General features: G+C 38.7%; 1 protein-coding gene and 1 long non-coding RNA gene across 2 annotated transcripts; one reads left to right on the top strand and one right to left on the bottom strand.

Annotated features, from left to right (window-relative positions):
- Window positions 14,345-17,846, bottom strand: LOC109834242. Its single transcript, XR_002245507.1, has 3 exons — window positions 17,483-17,846; window positions 17,246-17,389; window positions 14,345-14,574 (listed from the first exon to the last, which is right to left on the bottom strand). It is a non-coding gene; the product is annotated as an uncharacterized LOC109834242 (long non-coding RNA).
- Window positions 18,064-19,010, top strand: LOC109835193 (B3 domain-containing protein Os01g0723500-like). The gene is made up of 3 exons (XM_020403178.1): window positions 18,064-18,085; window positions 18,506-18,651; window positions 18,762-19,010. The coding sequence occupies exons 1-3, from the start codon at window positions 18,064-18,066 to the stop codon at window positions 19,008-19,010; spliced, it is 417 nt and encodes a 138-aa protein (XP_020258767.1).

The raw sequence follows: 21,892 nt of genomic DNA, 5'->3' as shown, positions 1-21,892 counted from the left end.
TATTTTCATATCTGCTATAGATGAGCTGAAGGCACAACTTTCAAAGGAGTTTGAGATGAAGGATTTGGGTGAGAAGAAGCGTATTTTAGGGATGGAGATTGGCAGAGACAAGAAGAATGACAGAATTTGTTTGACACAGGTTTCTTATTTGAAGAAGGTTCTACAGCGATTTCATGTTAGTATGGATACGAAGCCAGTTAGTGTACCATTGGGAGCCTATTTAAAGCTTTCAACTGATCTTTCATTGAAGACAGTTGAAGATCGAGAGTTGATGTCGAAGACTCCATATGCGAGTGCGGTTGGAAGCTTGATGTACGCGATGATATGTACGAGATCAGACTTGTCACAGGCGGTGAGCATGGTTTTGAGATATATGCATGATCCAGGAGTGGGTCATTGGGACGTCGTGAGATGGATTTTGAGGTACATTCGAGGTACGCTCAATATTGGTTTGGTTTTCGAGCGGGACATTACATGTAGACAGTTGTGCATTGGCTATGTTGATTCGGATTATGCCGGGGATTTGGATAAGCGCCGGTCTTTGTTTGACACAGGTTTCTTATTTGAAGAAGGTTCTACAGCGATTTCATGTTAGTATGGATACGAAGCCAGTTAGTGTACCATTGGGAGCCTATTTAAAGCTTTCAACTGATCTTTCATTGAAGACAGTTGAAGATCGAGAGTTGATGTCGAAGACTCCATATGCGAGTGCGGTTGGAAGCTTGATGTACGCGATGATATGTACGAGATCAGACTTGTCACAGGCGGTGAGCATGGTTTTGAGATATATGCATGATCCAGGAGTGGGTCATTGGGACGTCGTGAGATGGATTTTGAGGTACATTCGAGGTACGCTCAATATTGGCTTGGTTTATGAGCGGGACACTACAGGTGGACAGTTATGCATTGGTTATGTTGATTCAGATTATACCGAGGATTTGGATAAGCGCTGGTCTACGACGGGGTATGTGTTTACTTTGACTCGTACGCCGGTGTGTTGGAGATGCACCTTACAGTCTATGGTGGCTTTGTCTATGATGGAGGCAGAGTATATGGTGATAACAGAGGCTGTGAAGGAGGATATTTGGCTTCGAGGACTTTTGGAGGAACTTGGTATATCCCAGTGGTCCGTCACTATTCATTATGATAGTATGAGTGCTATCTATTTGGCTAAGAATCAGGTTTTTCATGCGAGGACGAAGCACATTGACGTTCGTTATCACTTCGTTCGAGATATTCTTGAAGATGGTGATGTGGAGATTGTGAAGATCCACACGAAGGATAATCCAATGGATATGCTCACTATGGTGGTTTCGAGTAACAAGTTTGGTCATTGTAGAAGCTTGTTACACATTCGTGATTATTGAGGCCGTTGACGGCCATTTGGATGAACTACAGGCAGCTTGATCCCTTGGGAGAGGGGTTACGTAGACAACCACATTGGTACAGCCGAATTTGGTGAGACGACGTATTGGTGCTCATGTTGGTGTCGGCTCAGTTTTAGGAATACTTCGCCGGGGTGGAGAATTGTTAGATTGCAGGTTCCTAATCTATTTTGATAACATGAGGTTATTAGGATTCCTAATCTACTTTGGTAACAAGTTATTAGGATTCCAAATTTGTTTTGTTTTTAGTTTTAGGATTCCTAGTCTGTTTTGGTTTTAGGTTTTCTATATATATGGAACGCCTTAGAAGAGATTAGAATCATCAAAAAGAGGAGAGTTGTAATCAAAGATTAGAGAGACTTTTGAGCATTGTGAGAGAGAGATATTGTGAGTAAGTTGAGAGCTTTGGTTGAGGGTTAGTTTGTGAGTTATGTGAGATTGTAACCCTTTGTACTCTCCTTAATTTAGTAGAATCTCCTCATCCTCTCCCCGTGGACGTAGGCAATTTAGCGAACTACGTAAAATTGGTTGTCTCGCTATTTGTGTGATTTATAATAGCTTACTTAGGTTCCCTCAACAGGTCAGTCCTAGAACTGATGAGAGGAAGAGCTGATATCCCACTTTGTTGAGATATTTTGCTTAAGATTCTTGTTTCCTTGGTGAAACAGGAATTCCTATTGCTATCTGACTCTCTTGTTGTTGCGCCGATGTGCTGCCGAAATTTTTGTTGCGCGCAAAAAATAACTAGCCAATATTTGCACTTAGCTCTAAAAGCTATCATTTAAATCATTCAATCACTCAATTAATATCCCATATGAGACTATATCTTGATGTATTGCAACCCAAGTCACTTAATAATTAGAGCAAAAGCAGACCGAACCGATTATAATCCTGCAAATGCTGAAGCCTAACATATAGTGAAGACTGAATATATATATATATAATATTTATATATATATATATTATATATAATATATATATATATATATAAGAGAGAGAGAGAGAGAGAGAGAGAGAAAACGGGAGGTGAGCTGGCAGCGTAGGAAATTTCCTACGCTGCAAGTGTATGACATGTGAGCCCCCTACTAGTCACATCGGTGTGGGGGCTCACATGTCATACACTTGCAGCCGTAGGAATTCCTACGCTGCCAGCTCACCTCTCGTTTTCTCATATTATATTATATATATATATATATATATAATATATATTATATCTATATATATATATATATATATATATATATATATATATATATATATTATATATGTATATATATATTTGGCGCGCAACAAAATTTCGGAAGCACATCGGCGCAACAACACAGAGAGTCAGATATGCAATAGGAATTCCGTTTCACCAAGGAAACAAGAATCTTAAGCAAAATATCTCAACAAAGTGGGATATCAGCTCTTCCTCTCATCAGTTCTAGACTGACCTGTTGAGGGAACCTAAGTAAGCCTATTATAAATCACACAAATAGCGAGACAACCAATTTACGTAGTTCGCTAAATTGCCTACGTCCACGGGGAGAGGATGAGGAGATTCTACTAATTAAGGAGAGTACAAAGGGTTACAATCTCACATAACTCACAACTAACCGCTCAACAAAGCTCTCAACTTACCTCACAATAATCTCTCTCATCACAATGCTCAAAAGTCTCTCTAATCTTTGATTAGCAACTCTCCTCTTTTTGATGATTCTAATCTCTTCTAAGGCGTTCCAATATATAATAGAAACTAAAACCAAAACAGACTAGGAATTCCTAAAATAAAAACAAAACAAATTTGGAATCCTAATAACGTTGTTACCAAAGTAGATTAGGAATCCTAATAACCTCATGTTATCAAAATAGATTAGGAACCTGCAACTAACAATTCTCCAACCCCGGCGAAGTATTCCTAAAACTGAGCCGACACAACATGAGCACAATACGTCGTCTCACCAAATTTCGGCTGGTACCAATTGGTTGTCTACGTAACGCCTCTCCCAAGGCATCAAGCCTGCCTGAGTTCATCCAAATGGGCGTCAACGGCCTCAAATCACCGAATGTGTAACAAGCTTTCTACAATGACCAAAACTTGTTACTCGAAACCACGCATAGTGAGCATATCCATTGGATTATCCTTCGTGGGATCTTCACAATCTCCACATCACCATCTTCAAGAATATCTCGAACGAAGTGATAACGAACGTCAATGTGCTTCGTCCTCGCATGAAAACCTGATTCTTAGCCAAATAGATAGCACTCATACATCATAATGAATAGTGACGGAACTGGGATATACCAAGTTCTCCAAAAGTCCTCGAAGCGCAAATATCCTCCTTCACAGCCTCTGTTATCACCATATACTCTGGCCTCCATCTAGACAAAGCCACCATAGACTGTAAGGTGCATCTCCAACACACCGGCGTACGAGTCAAAGTAAAGCACATACCCGTCGTAGACCAGCGCTTTATGCCAAATCCTCGGTATAATCTGAATCAACATAACCAATGCATAACTGTCCACCTGTAGTGTCCCGCTCATAAACCAAGCCAATATTAGCGTACTCGAATGTACCTCAAATCCATCTCACGACGTCCCAATGACCCACTCCTGGATCATGCATATATCTCAAAACCATGCTCACCGCCTGTGACAAGTCTGATCTCGTACATATCATCGCGTACATCAAGCTTCCAACCGCACTCGCATATGGAGTCTTCGAGCATCAACTCTCGATCTTCAACTGTCTTCAATGAAAGATCAGTTGAAAGCTTTAAATAGGCTCCAATGGACACTAACTGGCTTCGTATCCATACTAACATGAAATCGCTGTAGAACGCTTCTTCAAATAAGAAACCTGTGTCAAACAAATTCTGTCATTCTTCTTGTCTGAAGCAATCTCCATCCCTAAAATACGCTTCTTCTCACCCAAAATGCCTTCATTCTCAAACTCCTTTGAAAGTTGTGCTTCAGCTCATCTATAGCAGATATGAAAATAGAGGCAACCACATCTCACCGACATAACGTAATAAATAGATTATACGGCACCTCCTTTCAACTTGCGAATATATACGTAATGATCAAACTGGCTCCGAGTCGTACAAATGACCAATTCATAAAACATCGAATCGCCTATACCATGTCGAGGAGACTGCTTCAGAACCGTATAGCAATTCTTTAATCCGCAAACCAATTTTTCTTTCTCTATAGCCTCAGAATCGATTGGCTGAGTCATATATATTTTTGCAACCGACGATTATAATCCTGCAAATGTGAACCTAACATATAGTGAAGACTGAATATATTATATTATTTATATATATATATATATATATAATATATATATATTATATATAATATAAGAGAGAGAGAGAGAGAGAGAGAGAGAAAACGGGAGGTGAGCTGGCAGCGTAGGAAATTTCCTACGCTGCAAGCTGTTATGACATGTGAGCCCCCCTACTAGTTCACATCGGTGTGGGGCTCACATGTCATACACTTGCAGCGTAGGAAATTCCTACCGCTGCCAGCTCACCTCTCGTTTTTCATATTATATATTATATATATATATATTATATATAATATATATATATATATATATATATATTTATAATATATATATATATATTATATATATATATATATATATATATATTTTGGCGCCCTGACAATAGATTGAACCAAAGCATGTGTTGCACTTAATGGATCCCAGGGTTTATATCGTGCCAACAGGCTCATGGAGTTGATGCATGATAAATGATATTAGAGCAATTAACCAGTCATACATGTGGAGTTAAGTGCTATGCGAGATTAAGTGTTGTACCGCGTGAATGTGGTGGGAACCACATCTAGAAGCCCGTAGAAGCCACCTCGCTCTAGAGTCTACCAGGCATATCTAGAGTCCACATCATCTGGTGGTGAAACTGGGACGGACCAATTGTCATGCCATGATGAGGACGTCGCGTAGTTAAGATGGGGGTAATTGTGATACTTCAAGATTTAGTCCAATATCGGATATTAATTGAGTGAATGGTTTAAATGATTGAGCATTCAAGTTCGTAGACTAAGCAGTCAAATGGTTAATTGGCTCCTGACTTTTTCTCTCACTTGAATAATTGATTGATGTCGAACCATAATGATCAGTTTAAATCAGTCAACTGTTTGCCATTAACTCCAGTGAGATTGCATTTTATGCCCGGTTATAATCTCGTTTGATGCCCACAGTTAGCTTTTGGTTTAGTTTGTATCAAACACTGGAATGACTATTGTTAAAAAAATTTAATATTATATGCTCATCTAGGACTAGAGATTGGTCTATAAGATCACTTATTAACTGGTATTAGACCATTTTATGGATCAACCTTTTCCCACAAAACAATTATCAAAATGTAAAATTTCTCAACTGCCAAATTGAGATGGAGAATTTTTACGATAAAGGTGACTTTGGGATGTAGCAAATAACAATGAGGCCAATTTGGCTCAAAAGAGCCTTCATAAGTTTTTCTAATGGCAATTTAGGGAAACCTTTAAGTAGGGGTCGAAACGAACCGAATTCGAATCGAATACCCAGTATTCTTATTCATATTCGGCTCCTATTCGACTATTTGAATTCGTATTCTAATTCAAAATGAAAAGAAAGTTGGTACTCTAATTCAATTCAGATAGTATTCAAATATTAGATAACTATTTGCGAATATTTGTTAATAGTGTTTGGGTAATCTTTGCAAATTACTCGGTCCATATTTGTTAGATATTCAGCACATATTTGTTATCCTAGTCTTGCTATAGAGCCAAACATGATATACCTGATGAATATGGAACCTAGTGATATATAATATTCATAAATAAAAAACCGTTTATCCGCATTTACAAGCATCAAAATGAAATTTTATGGACTAAACTATATTAAAAAAAGTTTGTTAAATAAACGAATCGAATATATCTATGGTTAATTTCTATTCGTTTATGAACTTAATAATTAAAATTATTCATTTATTTTTAAATGAACTGTCAAAACGAACATGACCGAATACTTAGGTGAATAAATACTAAACTATTTGTTAAATATTCGGTTCGTTTCCACCCCTACCTATAACCCCTACCTATAACCAATCATGATTGGGTATAGATAAAATTCAATATTTGTTTGATTGACGAGATGGTGTGAAGATGAATCTTCTAACATCAATATCTACAAGAAAAGGACCTTTATATGAGCAAAGACTCTTTAAGAAGTCATGGTTCGGGTTGGCTACTGACCTTAAAGGTCGAGCCCATAATGGAGAGAAACCTTAAAGCGACTATCCAAACAAGAAGTATGATAAAGAGGCCGAGATACAACACAAACATAATGTTGAAAATGGTGAGAGCAAAGTATGACACCTAAGGTCGTAATACAAAAGAAGATCTAAAAGAGATTGAGCTAGAAATATGGCATGTGAACGTTACATGGCAGAGTAGTAAAAATAGAAAGCATAACGACACATATTAGAGAATCATACAACCCCATAACTTTTGTGCATGAAAATATGACCGCATGCGATTAAATATGCACTAAGGAATTCCTGTTTCACTAAGGAAACAATAACCAAAAGCAAAATATCTCAATAAAGTGGGATATCAACTTTTCCTCTCATCAGTTCTAGGACTAACCTATCGAGAGAATCTAAATAAGCTATTACAAATTATACAAATAGTGAGACAAACAAATTTTACGTGGTTCGGTAAATTGCCTACGTCTATAGAGCAAGGAGGGGGAGATCTACTATTAGAGAGAGAGAATATAAATAGGGTTTACAATCACACAAGATCTCACAAATAAAACCCTCAAACAATCTCTTCTTCTGTCATAAATTTCTCCACCAATGGATGCTCAAGACCCTAAAAAAGACTGCTCAAAATCACAATTTTCTTCACAAAAGTGACTGGTTTTTCTCTAAGCTTGCATAGTCGCACACGAATTTTCACCCTCTATACTTGCACAAAACCCTAGAACCAATTAGAAGAGAAATATATAGCTGGCGAAATCTCAGGGTCTTCGGGTGGGCCATCACCACGCGAAAACGAAACCACGTTCGCTGAACGTGAGTACTTGTTTCACACATGTGGGTGGCCCCCACATCCCCACTTTGTTCACAATTCTCCACCTTAGTGAAGTTTCTCCCAAAACTAAGCCAACACCAACCCACTTATTGTGTCTAGTACATCGTGAAGTTAATTCATGACAACGAACTCAATCCACAACAAGTCGGGAACCCGAACGAGAGTCCAAACAATCTCACCCCATAAAAATCAACTAATCCAAACTGGCTGCATCATAAAAAACGCCTACGTATCCTCTTGCCCAAGGAATCAAACCTCATGTAGTTCACCCAAATGGCCGCCAATGGTCTCAATAATCACGAATGTGCAACAATTATTTACAATGATCAAACTTGTTGCTCGGAACCACCTTTATGAGCATATCCGCCAGATTATCCTTCGTGTGAACCTTCATAATCTCCACATCACCATCTTCAAGAACATCACGAACAAAGTAATAACGAACGTTAATGTGCTTCATTCTCATATGAAAAACGTGATTCTTCGCCAAATATATAGCACTCATGCTATCACACTAAATAGTGATGGACCACTACGATATACCAAGTTCCTCCAAAAGTCCTTGAACCAAATCGCCTCCTTCACAGCCTCCGTAATCGGCATATATTCTGCCTCCGTCGTAGACAAAGCCACCGTAGACTGTAAGATGCATCTCCAACACACCGACGCACGGGTCAAAGTGAACACATACCCCATCGTAGACCGGCGCTTATCTAAATCCTCAGTATAACCTAAATCAACATAGCCAATACATAACTTTCCACCTGTATGGTCCCGCTCATAAACCAAACCAACATTGGACGTACCTCGAATGTACCTCAAAATCCATCTTACAGCTTCCCAATGACCCACTCCTGGATCGTGCATGTCTCTCGAAACCATGTTCACCGCCTGTGATAAATCTGGTCTTATACATACCATCGCGTACATCAAGCTCCCAACCGTGCTTGCATATGGAGTCTTTGATATCAACTCTCGAACTTCAACTGTCTTCAGTGAAAGATCAGCTAAAAGCTTCAAATACGCTCCTAATAGTACACTAACTGGCTTCGTATCCATGCTAACATGAAATCGTTGTAGAACATTCTTCAAATAAGCCACATGTGTTAAACAAATTCTGCCCTTTTTCTTGTTTCTGCCGATCTCCATCTCTAAAATACGTTTCGCCTCACCCAAATCATTCATCTCAAACTCCTTTGAAAAGTTGTGCCTTCAACTCATCTATAGCAGATCTGAAAATAGAGGCAACCAACATGTCATCGATATAAAGTAACAAATAGATGTACGCACCTCCTTTCAACTTACGAAAATATACGTAAGGATCAAACTGGCTCCGAGTGTATGAATGACTAATTATAAAACTATCGAATCACCTATACCACTATCGAGGAGACTGCTTCAAACCGTATAGCGATTTCTTCAATCTGCAAACCAATTTTTTCTTCCGTACAGCTCGGAATCCCAATGGTTGAGTCATATATATTTCTTCATCAAGATCACCATGAAGAAATGTCATCTTTACATCCAACTGATCTAACTCTAAACCATACTATGTCATCAAAGCTAGCAAAATTTGAATCGAAGAGTGCTTCACAACCAGAGAGAAAACCTCATTATAGTTAATACCTTCCTCCTGTGCATAGCCCTTCGCAACCAACCTAACTTTGAACCTCAATGGAGTGCCCTCAATGCCCTCCTTCTTTGTGTATACCCACTTACAACCAATTACCTTCTGCCCCTTTGGAAGCTCAATAAGCTCCCACGTATCATTCTTGTAAAGAGACTCCATCTCCTCCTGCATAGCTACCTTCCACGAATCAGCCTCCGAACTCTGCTCAGACTCTCTGAATGTAGTAGGCACCATCTCATTGATACTCTCCACCAGAAGTGCATACGCAACTGTGTCGGTATACCGTGCTGGCATTCGTATGTCTCTCCTCTGTCTCCGAATCGCAATAGAATCATGAACCTGAGTCGTCGGTCCCTGATCCTACATGTTAGTACCAGTATCCTCTGTGTCACCGTCGTGTTCGCCTGGCGTTACCTCAGTCGGCACTCTAATGAATATTGTACCATCTGAATACTGTGGAGCTGCATCGATCTCCACCACCTACGATATCTTCTCTGTCGGGTCGCTCTCCACCTGATGAGAGCTGGAAAGCTTTAAGATAAAAGCCTTATAGAATGTGACGTCCCTACTCAGCATGTAATCCTAGATCTTTGGCACCAAAAGATTTCCTCTTATTTGGCTATCTCAGCAAGTTTAGATCTAAGGTCTTTCCTAGTATAGACTTCTGACTCTAAGAGGTCTAATGTCTTGCAAAGAGTCTAGAGATTGAATAAAGATAGGAGCCGTTTTTTTGGAAATTTGGATTGAACCAAAAACATGTTTTCTCCATCCACTTGTTTCTTTTCTTGAGAAGATTAAGTTTGAATTTGAAAACAACAACTTGGTTTCCTTGATGAGAGATGGATGACCAACAAGTTCGAATGAAGTCCTTGAATGATGGGTGGTTAAGCCAGACTTTCTCCAATCTAGAAGAAGGATTGGGGACATGACCTCCTAAATCTAGAATGATGGGGAGAGTGGTCAGAACAAGATGTTAGAAAAGAATATTGAATCAAGGTGGAAAAAAGGATTTAAATGCTCCATTGATGAGGAATCTATCAAGCCTAGCAAGGCCGGGGTCATCTCTCATATTGGACTAGATGAATTGTCTGCCACTACGAGGTAGATTCATAAGAAAAAGAGAATCAACTAATAATTTGAAGGAGTTTATACCTCTAATGGAGCTAGATCTACCCATTCTTTCCTTAAACTGAGTGTCACATTAGAATCACCAAAGAGCACCGAAGGCAATGGAAAGATGGAATTAATTCTTTTGATCTCCCACTAGAAAACCTCCCTCTCCTCTCTCTCTCTCTCTCTCTCTCTCTCATTGGACCGCTCCAATGTTCTCATAGTCCAACACAGATATGGGAGGGTGGTGATGAAATTATCCTAGAGAGGGGTGAATAGGGTAAATATTAATCTAATCCAATTTAATGCCAATTTAAAACTTATTAACAATTTATTCTTGCAAGTATGATATACAACTAATTATGAGCAAGACTGCTGGTGATTCGGGCCCTGCCCTGCTGAGCTCCTGCTGGTGCACTACGACACTCTGATGCCTTGTGCCCGACCTTGTGGCAGTTAAAACAAGATCCCTGGAACTTGCGCTGCTGATGCGCTCTCTGATCCTGATGGGGTCCCTTCTTATGAGGGCCCTGCTGCTGCTGATGCTGATGCCCTGTCAAAGGTCTCTTGTTCTTACCCTTATCCCCGCTCTGCCCTGCCTTGGTCTTCCCTTCCTTGTCCTTCAGGAACATAGTAGTCTCAATCTCCTGTGAGGTGGCGGCCTCAGCTACCTCCCTAACTGAATAGAACCTCCTCGAGACGAGGTACCGACGGAGATTAGGGCGTAGCCCTGCTAAGAACATCTGAGCTTGACGCTCTCCTGTCTGCCACATACCCGTGAAATGCAGCAACTCCATAAACCGGCTCTCATAATCTGCCACTGTCATGTCCCCCTGAGTCATCCGGGACAACTCAAGCTCCTTCCCAGTCCGTGCTGCAGAAGAAATATACTGCCCATCGAAGAAGTAGATGAAATCCTCCTATGTGAGGGTCATCCTCTGCTCTAAAGTAAACTGCAGCCGGTACCATCTCCCGGCATCTCCCTTCAGACTGTAGGATGCCAACCTCTGCTTCTGAACCGAATCTATAGCCATAGATTTTCAATTGGAAACCTTGTGGTGTAGCTCAATAGATATTGAAAAAATCACTATGAAGCAATCAACACACTCATAGAGGCTATTATTCCATCCTAATGGCACACTACCTCTAGACTCATCAGCATCTAAATTAAGGTAAGAATTAATTCTATGGCCACCCAGAGCTTTAAGGGTTCTAGTTTTCACAAAGTTAAGCTTAGATTATTGTAGCCTCACTATATCAATACCAAAAAATAAGATACAGTCTTTGACTGATCTTCTCTTAACAGGATTATTATGCCCTCTAATGTTTCAAGAACCAATCTTAATAATAAACCAACAAAGATACCAACCTAATCAAGATCAAAGAAAACTTCCTTAGGGGATTAGGAAGTATGCTTGGCTCTATCTACTTCTAAAGCAATTAGGTCACTAAAAGCCTCTTTCGGTAGATGCTCTAGGACACCACGATTTGCAGCAATAGAAGAAAGCAATTCTTGAAATAATGAATTAATTGGCATGAAAGGAGTTGAAGAAGATGTGGGCTGGCCCTTTTTGCATAGAGGAGGAAGGGTCTTACATGATCCAGCCATGAACTTGCGGTAAGGCTTATGATTGAGAGAGAGGAGGGCTGGAGGACGCCTTCTCATACGTGAAGACCTTTCAAAACTAGGTGGCTGAGCTGAGGAGGACAAAGCATCTGTGGACATTCTAGCAGAGGGTTCGAGGGGTGAACTTGGAGCTCTTCCATGCTAATGAAGGATCGTTATTAGCTGGGCCTTTACTGGAGCCTTCATGTGGTCCAAGTTTGAGCTCAGCATAAAAGGATTCCTGGTCAGCTCTTGGTAAAAAGACACTTTTACCATCCACAATTACCTCTACCATCTCAGGAAAATTAAAAATAGGGAAACTGCTGACCTATTCCCGTGATTTCATGGGGATATCTGATTCCTTAATAACTTCCTCCTTTCCAACTAAATTTGAATGATGGGCAATTATATTTTTGCCCTTGATATCAATCTTCGGTGGCTATATATTCCGGTGAAAATGTGTCCGAGTAGAACGGCCAATGAGCTTCTGAATCCATATCCAGACCTAAACCAGGTAGATCCTTCCAAGTGAATTGGGTGGAAGAATCCCCTTCGTTCAAGAGGAACTGTGATCCTTTCTTAGTTTTGAGAGCCTCTTCTGAGATAGGATTGCTGTGAAAGCCTTTCCCTTCAGAAGGCAACCGTTTACATGGGAGATTTAGAGAAAGGGGATGGACTCGGGAATGTCCTTGCGACATCTAGTTTTGAGAAGGACTTTGCAGGCATCCATTTCTTCCATATATCTAACACCTCAAGATAATGCATAAACCTCCCCGAAATAATTAAGCAATGCAGAGATGAAATCACAGTCCCACAGATGGAGAGGGATACGAGATAACTTGATCGAGAAAAGTTTTGGCTTGGGGAAGAGTTGCAATCCTTTCGTTTCCATCCATTTGCTGAAAGTGCCACCGAATGAACCCATATCAATGTTAGCCCATAAGAACAGCTTGATCTCTGAGTTCAAGGAATGGAAATTCAATCATGAATTTACCGGACTCAAAGTGAAGGATCTGAAAGCTCCATTCTTTAACATTAAAGTGATATTCTGGCATTTCCTTGAGCTCAGGGATAGATGGAGAACGCACACCCATGGACAAAATATCAAAATATGACAACTTTGAGATCTTATCTTTGACAGAAGGTCGTGTGGAGATAAGGGGGATGGTGGTGCTATGGGGCAGCCTAGAGGGGGAGACAAGGCAGAGGGGCAAGAATGGGAGGTGTGCCCCCACTTCCCTGCACTTGAAACATCTAAAAGAATCAAGGTTGCAAGCTCTCACCATGTGATTAAGGTCCCCACAAAAGAAACACTTTTTAGGCTTTGGAGGAGAAGAGCACGATGATCTGCCCTTGATTTGGCCACTCGTTTCTTATTAACCAACTACCCTGGTCCATCCTTGATCAGGAAGAGGAGGCGTGACAGAAGGGAGAGGGAGAAGATCTGTATCCTTTTCTGAGATCAGTGGAGGTAGGGATAGGGTTTTTTTAGAGGAAAGGAGGTGAAGGGTTTTGAAGAGGATGCAACAAAGGGATGCAGAGGCTAATGGTTAGGATGTGACAACGTAGTCCCACGTTGCTGAGGAGGAGGCAGAAAGGATGAGAAGGGTTTTTTAATGGAGATTTCACCATTAATGATCCTTACCTGCCTCCTAAGGGAGAGAGTCGCCTCACCTGATCGCCTCCTAATCACCACCATTAGAGTTTTTTGTTGGGTGGTCCAGTTTCTGCTATGTGTTGGATTGTTACTTAGGCTATGTTTGGTTTGAGAGAAAGGGAGAGAAAAGAAAAAGAAAGAGAAAGTAAAAAGAAAGGAAAAGAAAAAGAAAAGAAAGTGATATTCTTTTTATTGTTTGGTTAGAAAGAATATTGTAAGGAAAGTTAGAAGAAAATTCATAAGAAAGTCATTTTCTCTTGTTTGGTTACATTTCTGAGAAAAGAGGAAGAAAATTATCACAACATAATTTTAATTCATACTTTTTGAAATTAGATTCAGATTTTAAATAATTTACAAAAAATAATTAAATTAAATTATGATTCTATCATATTTTTAAAAAATTTACAAGTTACCAAACATGTTTGCACAATCTTAACTTAGAAAATTTAGTCAAATTTATGATGACTCTAAATTTGCATATAATCTTACATGGTCTTGGACTTGCAAGTTATTCATAACCTCAGGTGAAGAAAGATGATTCCGAATAAGCTCTAGACAATGATGCAATTCAAGCATAATTATTCAAAATTAGTATCATTCATATCTTAGGAAGTAACAGGTTAATAAACATGTATTTAAAAAAAATTTGGCAATTTCCTAACACAAAAACTTGAGTGGCCATCAACATCGAGTTTGTGAATATTAACAAGCAGAAGCACAACCACAATTCCGCTAATTAAATAACAACATTTCTCACACATAATATTTGGAGAAATAAAGGTCAATGAAAGAACCAAAACAAATCTAAAGTAAATATCATGATATTCCTAATATAAAGTATATAAAAAGGTCAATGAAAGAACCAAAACAAATCTAAAGTAAATATCATGATATTCCTAATATAAAGTATATAATCCGTTTCTAGTCACAAAGTCTATTACAATCAATTTCATATAAAAAACCTTAACTAACAAAATATATTACAATCAATTTCATATATAGAGAATCTTAACCAAATAGAGAGAGAAAAATATGCCGAAGTCCTTGGTTTTTGACTTTAGTGAGCCCATCAAAACATCAATCTCGCATCCTTCATCCCCTGAAATTAATTCAAAAAATTTCAAATAAGTAGAATATAAAGGTCCGATATAGTTATAACTTAGAATTTGCTACAAATTATATATAACACAGTAAAAAGTAAAACATAAACGAAGACGTGAGCTCCAATATAGTTATAACTTAGAAGTAAACCAACATAACTCTCTATCACAATGAAGAAAGATTCCTACACTTCTGCCTATAAACCAACATAAACTCCAATATAGTTATAACTTAGAAGTAAACCAAAATATTTGTGTGAATTCAAAAAACACAAGGTCCCAATTGACACACAACAGTAGTAAAAAAACACAAGGTCCCATAGGCCTTAGTTACTGGTGGAAGAGAATTATAATACCTGAGGGGGAAAAAATACATGAATAGATTTAACAAAGTCGTTGTGAACACCAAGCTAAACAACAAAGTCAAGATAAAACAAATAGATAGACTTATGTAGCATAAAAACTAAAATTGATTAAATGTCCAAGAAAGTAACTGAGTAGTAAACCTGATTCCATATTGGCATTCTGTTAAGCTCGATACATGACCTTATTTTGTGTAGAATATGGACAAGAATAAGGACTGTGCTTTGAGTACCAAATGCAACTTAAGTTTCATGTTATTTTGTGTAGAATATGGACAAGAATAAGGACTGTGCTTTGAGTACCAAATGCAACTTAAGTTTCATGAAACTATAGAACATATTCAAATATCTGTGCTTTGAGTACCAAATGCAACTTAAGTTTCATGAAACTATAGAACATATTCAAATATATAATACAACCTAACACACAAAAATTAAACCCCATTGCCATTTGACTATATATGACTTTCTTTCATTAATGCGAGAAGCAATCAAAAGCAAAGATTGAACCAATCTTCATTTTGACCATATTCAGTAACATCTAGAACAGCTAATGAGACCTTATTTGGTTTAGCAGATATAGTAATTGAATTCAATATCCAAGCAACAACTGCAAGAGGAGACTACTCCACCCCTCGCACCAGATGATACGCAATATTGAGTAACATCACATGGCTAGATGAAAATGAACTACTACTTTTTACAGATGCCATTTCCATTTTCTTTCAACCCTACCAGAAGGCAACATCAAAGTATCCTATGTTAAAGACCTAAATAACTATTAAAGTATTAATAACATCAGTCATCAGAGTAATACAACAGAATTTTCAATTGCATCTGGATGCGAAGAATTAACCCCCACAAGTAGGAATTTCTGAGTCATTTTTGACCATCAAATACTCCCCTTATATTTTCCTAACAATTTTTCCATGTGACTCCAAGAATACATAATACTGCTAGCAGCTTCACAAAGAAGACTCGAAACTAAATTAACCAATGGAAAAGTAAAAAATTAATAGAGGCGATAAAGGGCTTGGTTAAGTGGAGAGATGGGTCATAATTGTGTGATTTGATGAAACAAACAGGAGACAACGTATAGAGATGGTAGGTAATAAGTTTTCCGCCAGATTCAAACAAAATTTGCGGCACAAAAAATGCAACATGATATCCAAATGGACTCACAATCTCCTGCTTCCACTTCTCCAAGTATGATATCAACAAATTCAGTATTGGGTATGCACATTGATTTATTTTTCTTTCTTTCTCCTCCTCCTCCTCCTCGATATTTTTTCTTATTTCTGATTTCTTTTCTTTCTTCACTAGTATCTTTCTTTCTTCTTCCCCCTCTTTTTTGTTTGCATTGCAACATGCAGTATTTGCAGAACATACAAAGCATGTACAACATTGAAGTAACATGGGAAATATCAGCATGATTGTATCCAATAGGGCCACATCAATTGCAAAATGATTAAAGGTTTCGACTGGGGATGTATAAGGTAAAGATCAAGCAACTGTCAGTTATATCCATACATTCTTTTAGCATGTATGTACATTCTTTTGTGCCTGCAAAGGCAAGGATGCAAGTGAATGAGCTATTGGCTCACTCGTAAATTAGATGATAGCTTTAAGACAGAGGAAGAGAAGAAAGGCAAACAGTTTAAGAGGAATGATCAAATACGACAGTTGCTTCATATTACCGAAAGTTTAAACATAAAGAGCATGATTTATAGTTACATTGTACTTATTTATAATTCCTATATTATGTGTGAGAATTTTTTGTAAATATGCGTATAATTCCTATAGCAGCAAATGTTTTTTCTTTCTTTATTTTTTGTGAATGCACGCACATAGCAAAAAGCAAATGTATTTCTCTGTACAATGCATATAATTGGAGGGATTAGGGAGGATTTCCTTTTTAGTTTTTAGAAATATTTCACTTTAGGAGTTATTTGGTTCCCTCTTTTGCCTTCGAGTTAGAGATAAAAGGTAAAGATTAGAGGAATTTGATACTCTCTACTTATCACCTAAGGGACTGTTTGGTTCATGGATTGTATTTTGATGCATGGAAACTAATTGGACCCTAATTGGAGAGGATCCCGAGTCCTCCCTATAGTTATCCTACATTTTCGGATAATTATAAGAATCCCGACAACCGTACTTATCCTCTCCCCACTCGTTTATTAGCATTTATCCTGAAGTTAAACAATTTAAGAAGATAAATTACAGTCAATCCCCCATTTTCTCATAAAGCTGAGAGCAAAAAAGTGCTAATAAACAAGCGAAGAACAAATTCACATATAACACTTACATTGATCTTTGCAGCAGGAGAGAAATAGGAAATGGAGAAGTCAACGGAGATCTTGATGTGCCCAACGACCGTCATGATCGCAGCAGCCCCAACATCATCGATCAACGCAGCGATCGCCACAGCGTGCCAATTCCCTTGCTCATCCTACGGTTCCCCAAAAAAACCTAATCAGTAACCAAATCTTCAGCAGATTCCAAATGAAAAATCAGAACTTTGAAGTCGGATCGGTGTTGTTACGGTGAGATGGGGAGGAACGTTGAAGGAGAGCTACAGTCTTGGTTTGATCGACGTCGAACTAGGATTTGATCGGCGTCAAAGCTTCGGTCGGTGTCGAACTAGGGTTTTAGAGACTGATCGGTCGAAGTTTTGCAGAGAGAATGAGGGAAGAGAGAGAGAGGAGATTGATCGGCCGGAGTTTTGGAGAGAGTGGACATTGATCGATCGGGGAAAGTCGGAAGCTCGAGCGACCGATTCTCCTTCGTTTTCACCTGGGCAGCGGAGAGAAAGGGAAAACGAAAAAATAGATAGCTATTTTTCTGCAGTGATAATGGTTTTCTTTTTCTTTTTAGTTTTCTTTTAAACCAAACAGAAGAAATTCACTCTCTCTTTTATTTTACTTTCCTTTCTCCCACTTTCCCTCAAACCAAACATAGCCTTCAAAATTAAGTAAAGGGATGGTAATTATGAATCTTATGCTTTTCGTATTAATATTTTATGGGGACTTGATTCTAAAGATGGATTACTTAATATGTTTCAAACACACTAAATAAAGGGATGAAATCAGTAAACTTTTCCAGTAGCAATCATGGGTTACCTTAATGAAAAGCAGTGGGATGCTAGGTAATATATTTTTTGGGGGATCTTGATCAGTTGGTTAACATTTTGGAGAAATCCTTTTGTTGGATTCTGTTTTGACGCTCATTAGGTTTTCTCAAATTTCAATCGGTAATCAACTGAAGGAAAAACTTAAAATTAATAATGCTAAAAACTTTTATGTCCTACATCAATTTTCAGTCATGAACATGCACTACTTGTTTTGATGCCTCCTTACATTTAAAATTTGGTTAGCTTATGTTGTATATTCAGATAATGTCTATTTTGATGGTTTGCTTTTCTATATTTCATTGCTAAGCAACCCGAGCCTTTGAAGTGCCAAAAAGTATTGGAGTCTTTTACACCTAACGACATTTAGAGTAGGAAATGTCACGTATTTATCTTTCTTCAACAACTCACTTTTTTTTTCATGTTCCACTGGTGCAGATGAAAGACCTGTAGATGATAAGAACATTGTTCCAGGACTATCGACTTCAGATGATAAGGAAAGTGTTCCAAATGCACCCGAACGCTCTGAATCAAGTCATCCAAAGTTCACTATACGTTTGAAGTTGAATCATTTATATCATGTGGTGTGTTGAACTTCTTCTTTTTTTTTAACCTCGCATTTTCAATCATGGTTTATTGGGCATTTACATCGTTTTTAATATGGTATACTTACATTTTCTCACTCTTATTCCAGCGAATTCCAGCGGAAGTGGCAAAGGAAGTTGGCCTAATTCGAAAGACTACTCTAATCGATCCCTCAGGGAAATCATGGGCTGTAGACATCATTCTCCGCTCCGATGGGCAATTAGAGCTCGGCGTTGGGTGGTCATCTTTCTCAGTAGGAAATAGCTTGGTGGAGGGTGACAAATGCGAATTTGAAATATTCGCAGGAGGAGATTACATGAGAGTACACATTTTTCGTGCAGACGGTGGGAACGCTTGATATCAAACGTGAGAAATTTTTCTTTTAGAGTTTAATTATCTAGTTTTATGCCTTGGACTAATAATTTATCATTTTATATGAATAAGAGTTGCCTATGTGGTGCGCTTGAGATGGAACGTATTACGTATGCCAACATATTCAATAAGTAGTTGCTAGCGCTTGAAAGGAGCAATTTCTGTTATTCAGGTGCATTTTAAAGAGAAAGCTTATCACGTGTATGAATTCTATTTAATGGAGTGGAAAGAAGTATTGTGTGAAAGTAAATTGATGTGCTATTCTACTTCAGGCACTTTTCCTATGCTTTTTGTTTCTATGCACTAGTACAAAATAGGATAGCCCAAACAGTTGGAACCGTTTGGGAAAACCCACTCCCAAACGGTTACATCGAGTTTGCGGAGTCATTTCTAGCGTACATCGAGGAGATGATATTGCGGGATCAAAATGTTGATTTATACGAGATTAGAGTCGTCTCAGAGTATCAAGATGTCTTTCAGGACATACCTGGGTCACCTCCTGTGTGAGAGGTTGAGTTTTGCATCAAGTCGATATCCCGAGCACCCTATCGTATGGCACCTGCTGAGATGAGGGAGCTACAAACCCAGTTGGATGAGTTATTAGACTAGGGCTTTATTCGTCGGAGTCATTCTCTGTGGAGAACGCTGGTCCTCTTCGTGAAGAAGAAGGACGGTAGTATGTGATTGTGTATCGATTACCATGAGTTGAACAAAATCACTATCCGGTACAGGTATCTATTACCAAAGATTGATGACTTGTTCGACCGGCTACAGGGAGCGTAGCATTTCTCGAAGACTGATCTTTGTTTTGGTTATTTTTTTGCGAGTTCGGGAGATGGATATTCCCAAAACCGTCTTTCTAACTCGATATGGTCCTTTGAGTTTTTTGTCATGCCATGTGGGCTAACCAATGCACTTGCGGTATTCATGGATTTGATAAGCCGTGTTTTCCGTCTATATTTAGACCAATTTATGATTTTATCTATCAATGATATCCTTATCTATTCGAGAGCGGAGGCAGAGCATGAATAATATTTACGTTTGGTATTGCAGACCTTGCGGGAGCATCAGTTGTACGTTAAATTCAGCAAATACGAGTTTTGACTATTCCGAGCAGTGATAGAACATTCGTTATCTATATGGATACGTCATTAGCAGGTTTAGGAAATGTTTTAATGTAGACACAGAGAATAATAGCTTATGACTCTAGATAATTGAGGACGCATGAGCAGAACTATCCCATGCATGACTTGGAAGTAGCAGCAATATTCTTCGCATTAAAGAAATATAGGCACTATCTGTATGGAGTACAGTTTGAGCTATTCGCAGACCAAAAAGTCTAAAGTATCTATTTTCTCAGAAGAAACTCAACCAGAGGTAACGACAATGGGTCGAGTTCATCAAGGATTATGAGTTCGCGATTCAGTACCATCCGAGAAAGGCGAACGTCATAGCGAATGTTTCGAGCAGGAAGCGTCGACATCGGAGTGCGGCTTTGAAGTGCCCGTTGTGTTAAGATCTTCATACTCTTAGCCAGTTTGAATTTAGGCCGAATGTTTCAAGCAGGAACCAGCATTTTTTTTGGAGCTATGCCAGTGCAGCCATCTTGGAGTGATATAGTGGCTAGAGCTCAGTTAGAGGACACCTGAATTCAAACTCGTAAAGAATAGATTTCCAAAGAACCCAAGGCCGATTTGAACTGTTAGGGCAAATGTAGAACTTCAGATGATAGTCTAATTAGTGATGTCAGTTAATGCATAACTAAAAGGGAATTGTTTAATGAGGCTCATTTCACCAGATACACAGTGCATCCAAACACAACAAAAATGTACAAGGACTTGAAGGGACATGTTTGGTAGAACGGCATGCTTAGGGAGATTGTAAAGTCTGTAGCTAAGAACTCTACCTGGAAGCAAGTGAAGGCAGAACATCAGAGGTCAATATGGACCCTACTAACTTTACCCATTCCGGAGTGGAAGTGGGCAGTTATTTCTATAAACTTCATTGAAGGATTACCAAGATCGAAGAAGGGAACAATTCAGTTTGCGTGATAGTTGATCGGTTGATGAAGTCAGCATATTTTATACCAGTGAGGACGACTTACATGGAGGAGACTTATGCGAAGATATTCATCCAAGAGATTGTAAGGTTGTATGGAGTTCCAGAAACGATTGTATCAGATCAAGGCTCGGTTTTTACTTCACATTTCTGGAGGAGTTTCCAAAATTTTATTCGGTAGCAAATTATCTTATAGCAGTGTATTTCATCCACAAACACATGGGTAGGCGAAGAGAGTAAACCTAATGTTGAAGGACATGTTGCTGGCATGTGTTATAGATTTCCATGTTAGGGAATTTAGCGATTCGGTAGACGAGGGAACTTACCCCGAGATATGTTGGATAATTCAGGATTTTCAAGCGTGTTGGAGTAGTTTCATATAGACTAGATCTTCCAGCATCCATGTCGAGTATACACGATGTTTTCATGTTTTCCATGCTTAAGAAGGATTTACTTGACGAGGAACAGTAACGAGTATTAGACGTGTCGGAGATTTAACTCCATGATGATTTGACTATGATTGAGATTTATATTTGTATTCTTGTTATGAGAAAACAAGAGACTTATAAATAAGGTGATTACATTAGTCAAAGTTCAAATGAACCGGAAAGGAGCTAAGAAGGCTTTTTGGGAGCGCGAAGAGGATATGCGTTGTGACTACCCACACCTGTTTGAACAGGTAAATTAAATTGATTATGATTTGCTTATAGTTTATGATGATTTGGATAGTCATATTTATATTTAACACTAGTATGGGGGTATTAACACTTAGCTCCTAATCATTCGGAATACATGGTATATATATGGGAG

Source organism: Asparagus officinalis, chromosome 3 (genome assembly GCF_001876935.1).
Source record: "Asparagus officinalis chromosome 3, Aspof.V1, whole genome shotgun sequence".
NCBI classification, from domain to species: Eukaryota; Viridiplantae; Streptophyta; class Magnoliopsida; order Asparagales; family Asparagaceae; genus Asparagus; species Asparagus officinalis.
Note: the sequence above shows the minus strand (reverse complement) of the source record. Positions and strands in the feature narration are given on the sequence as shown.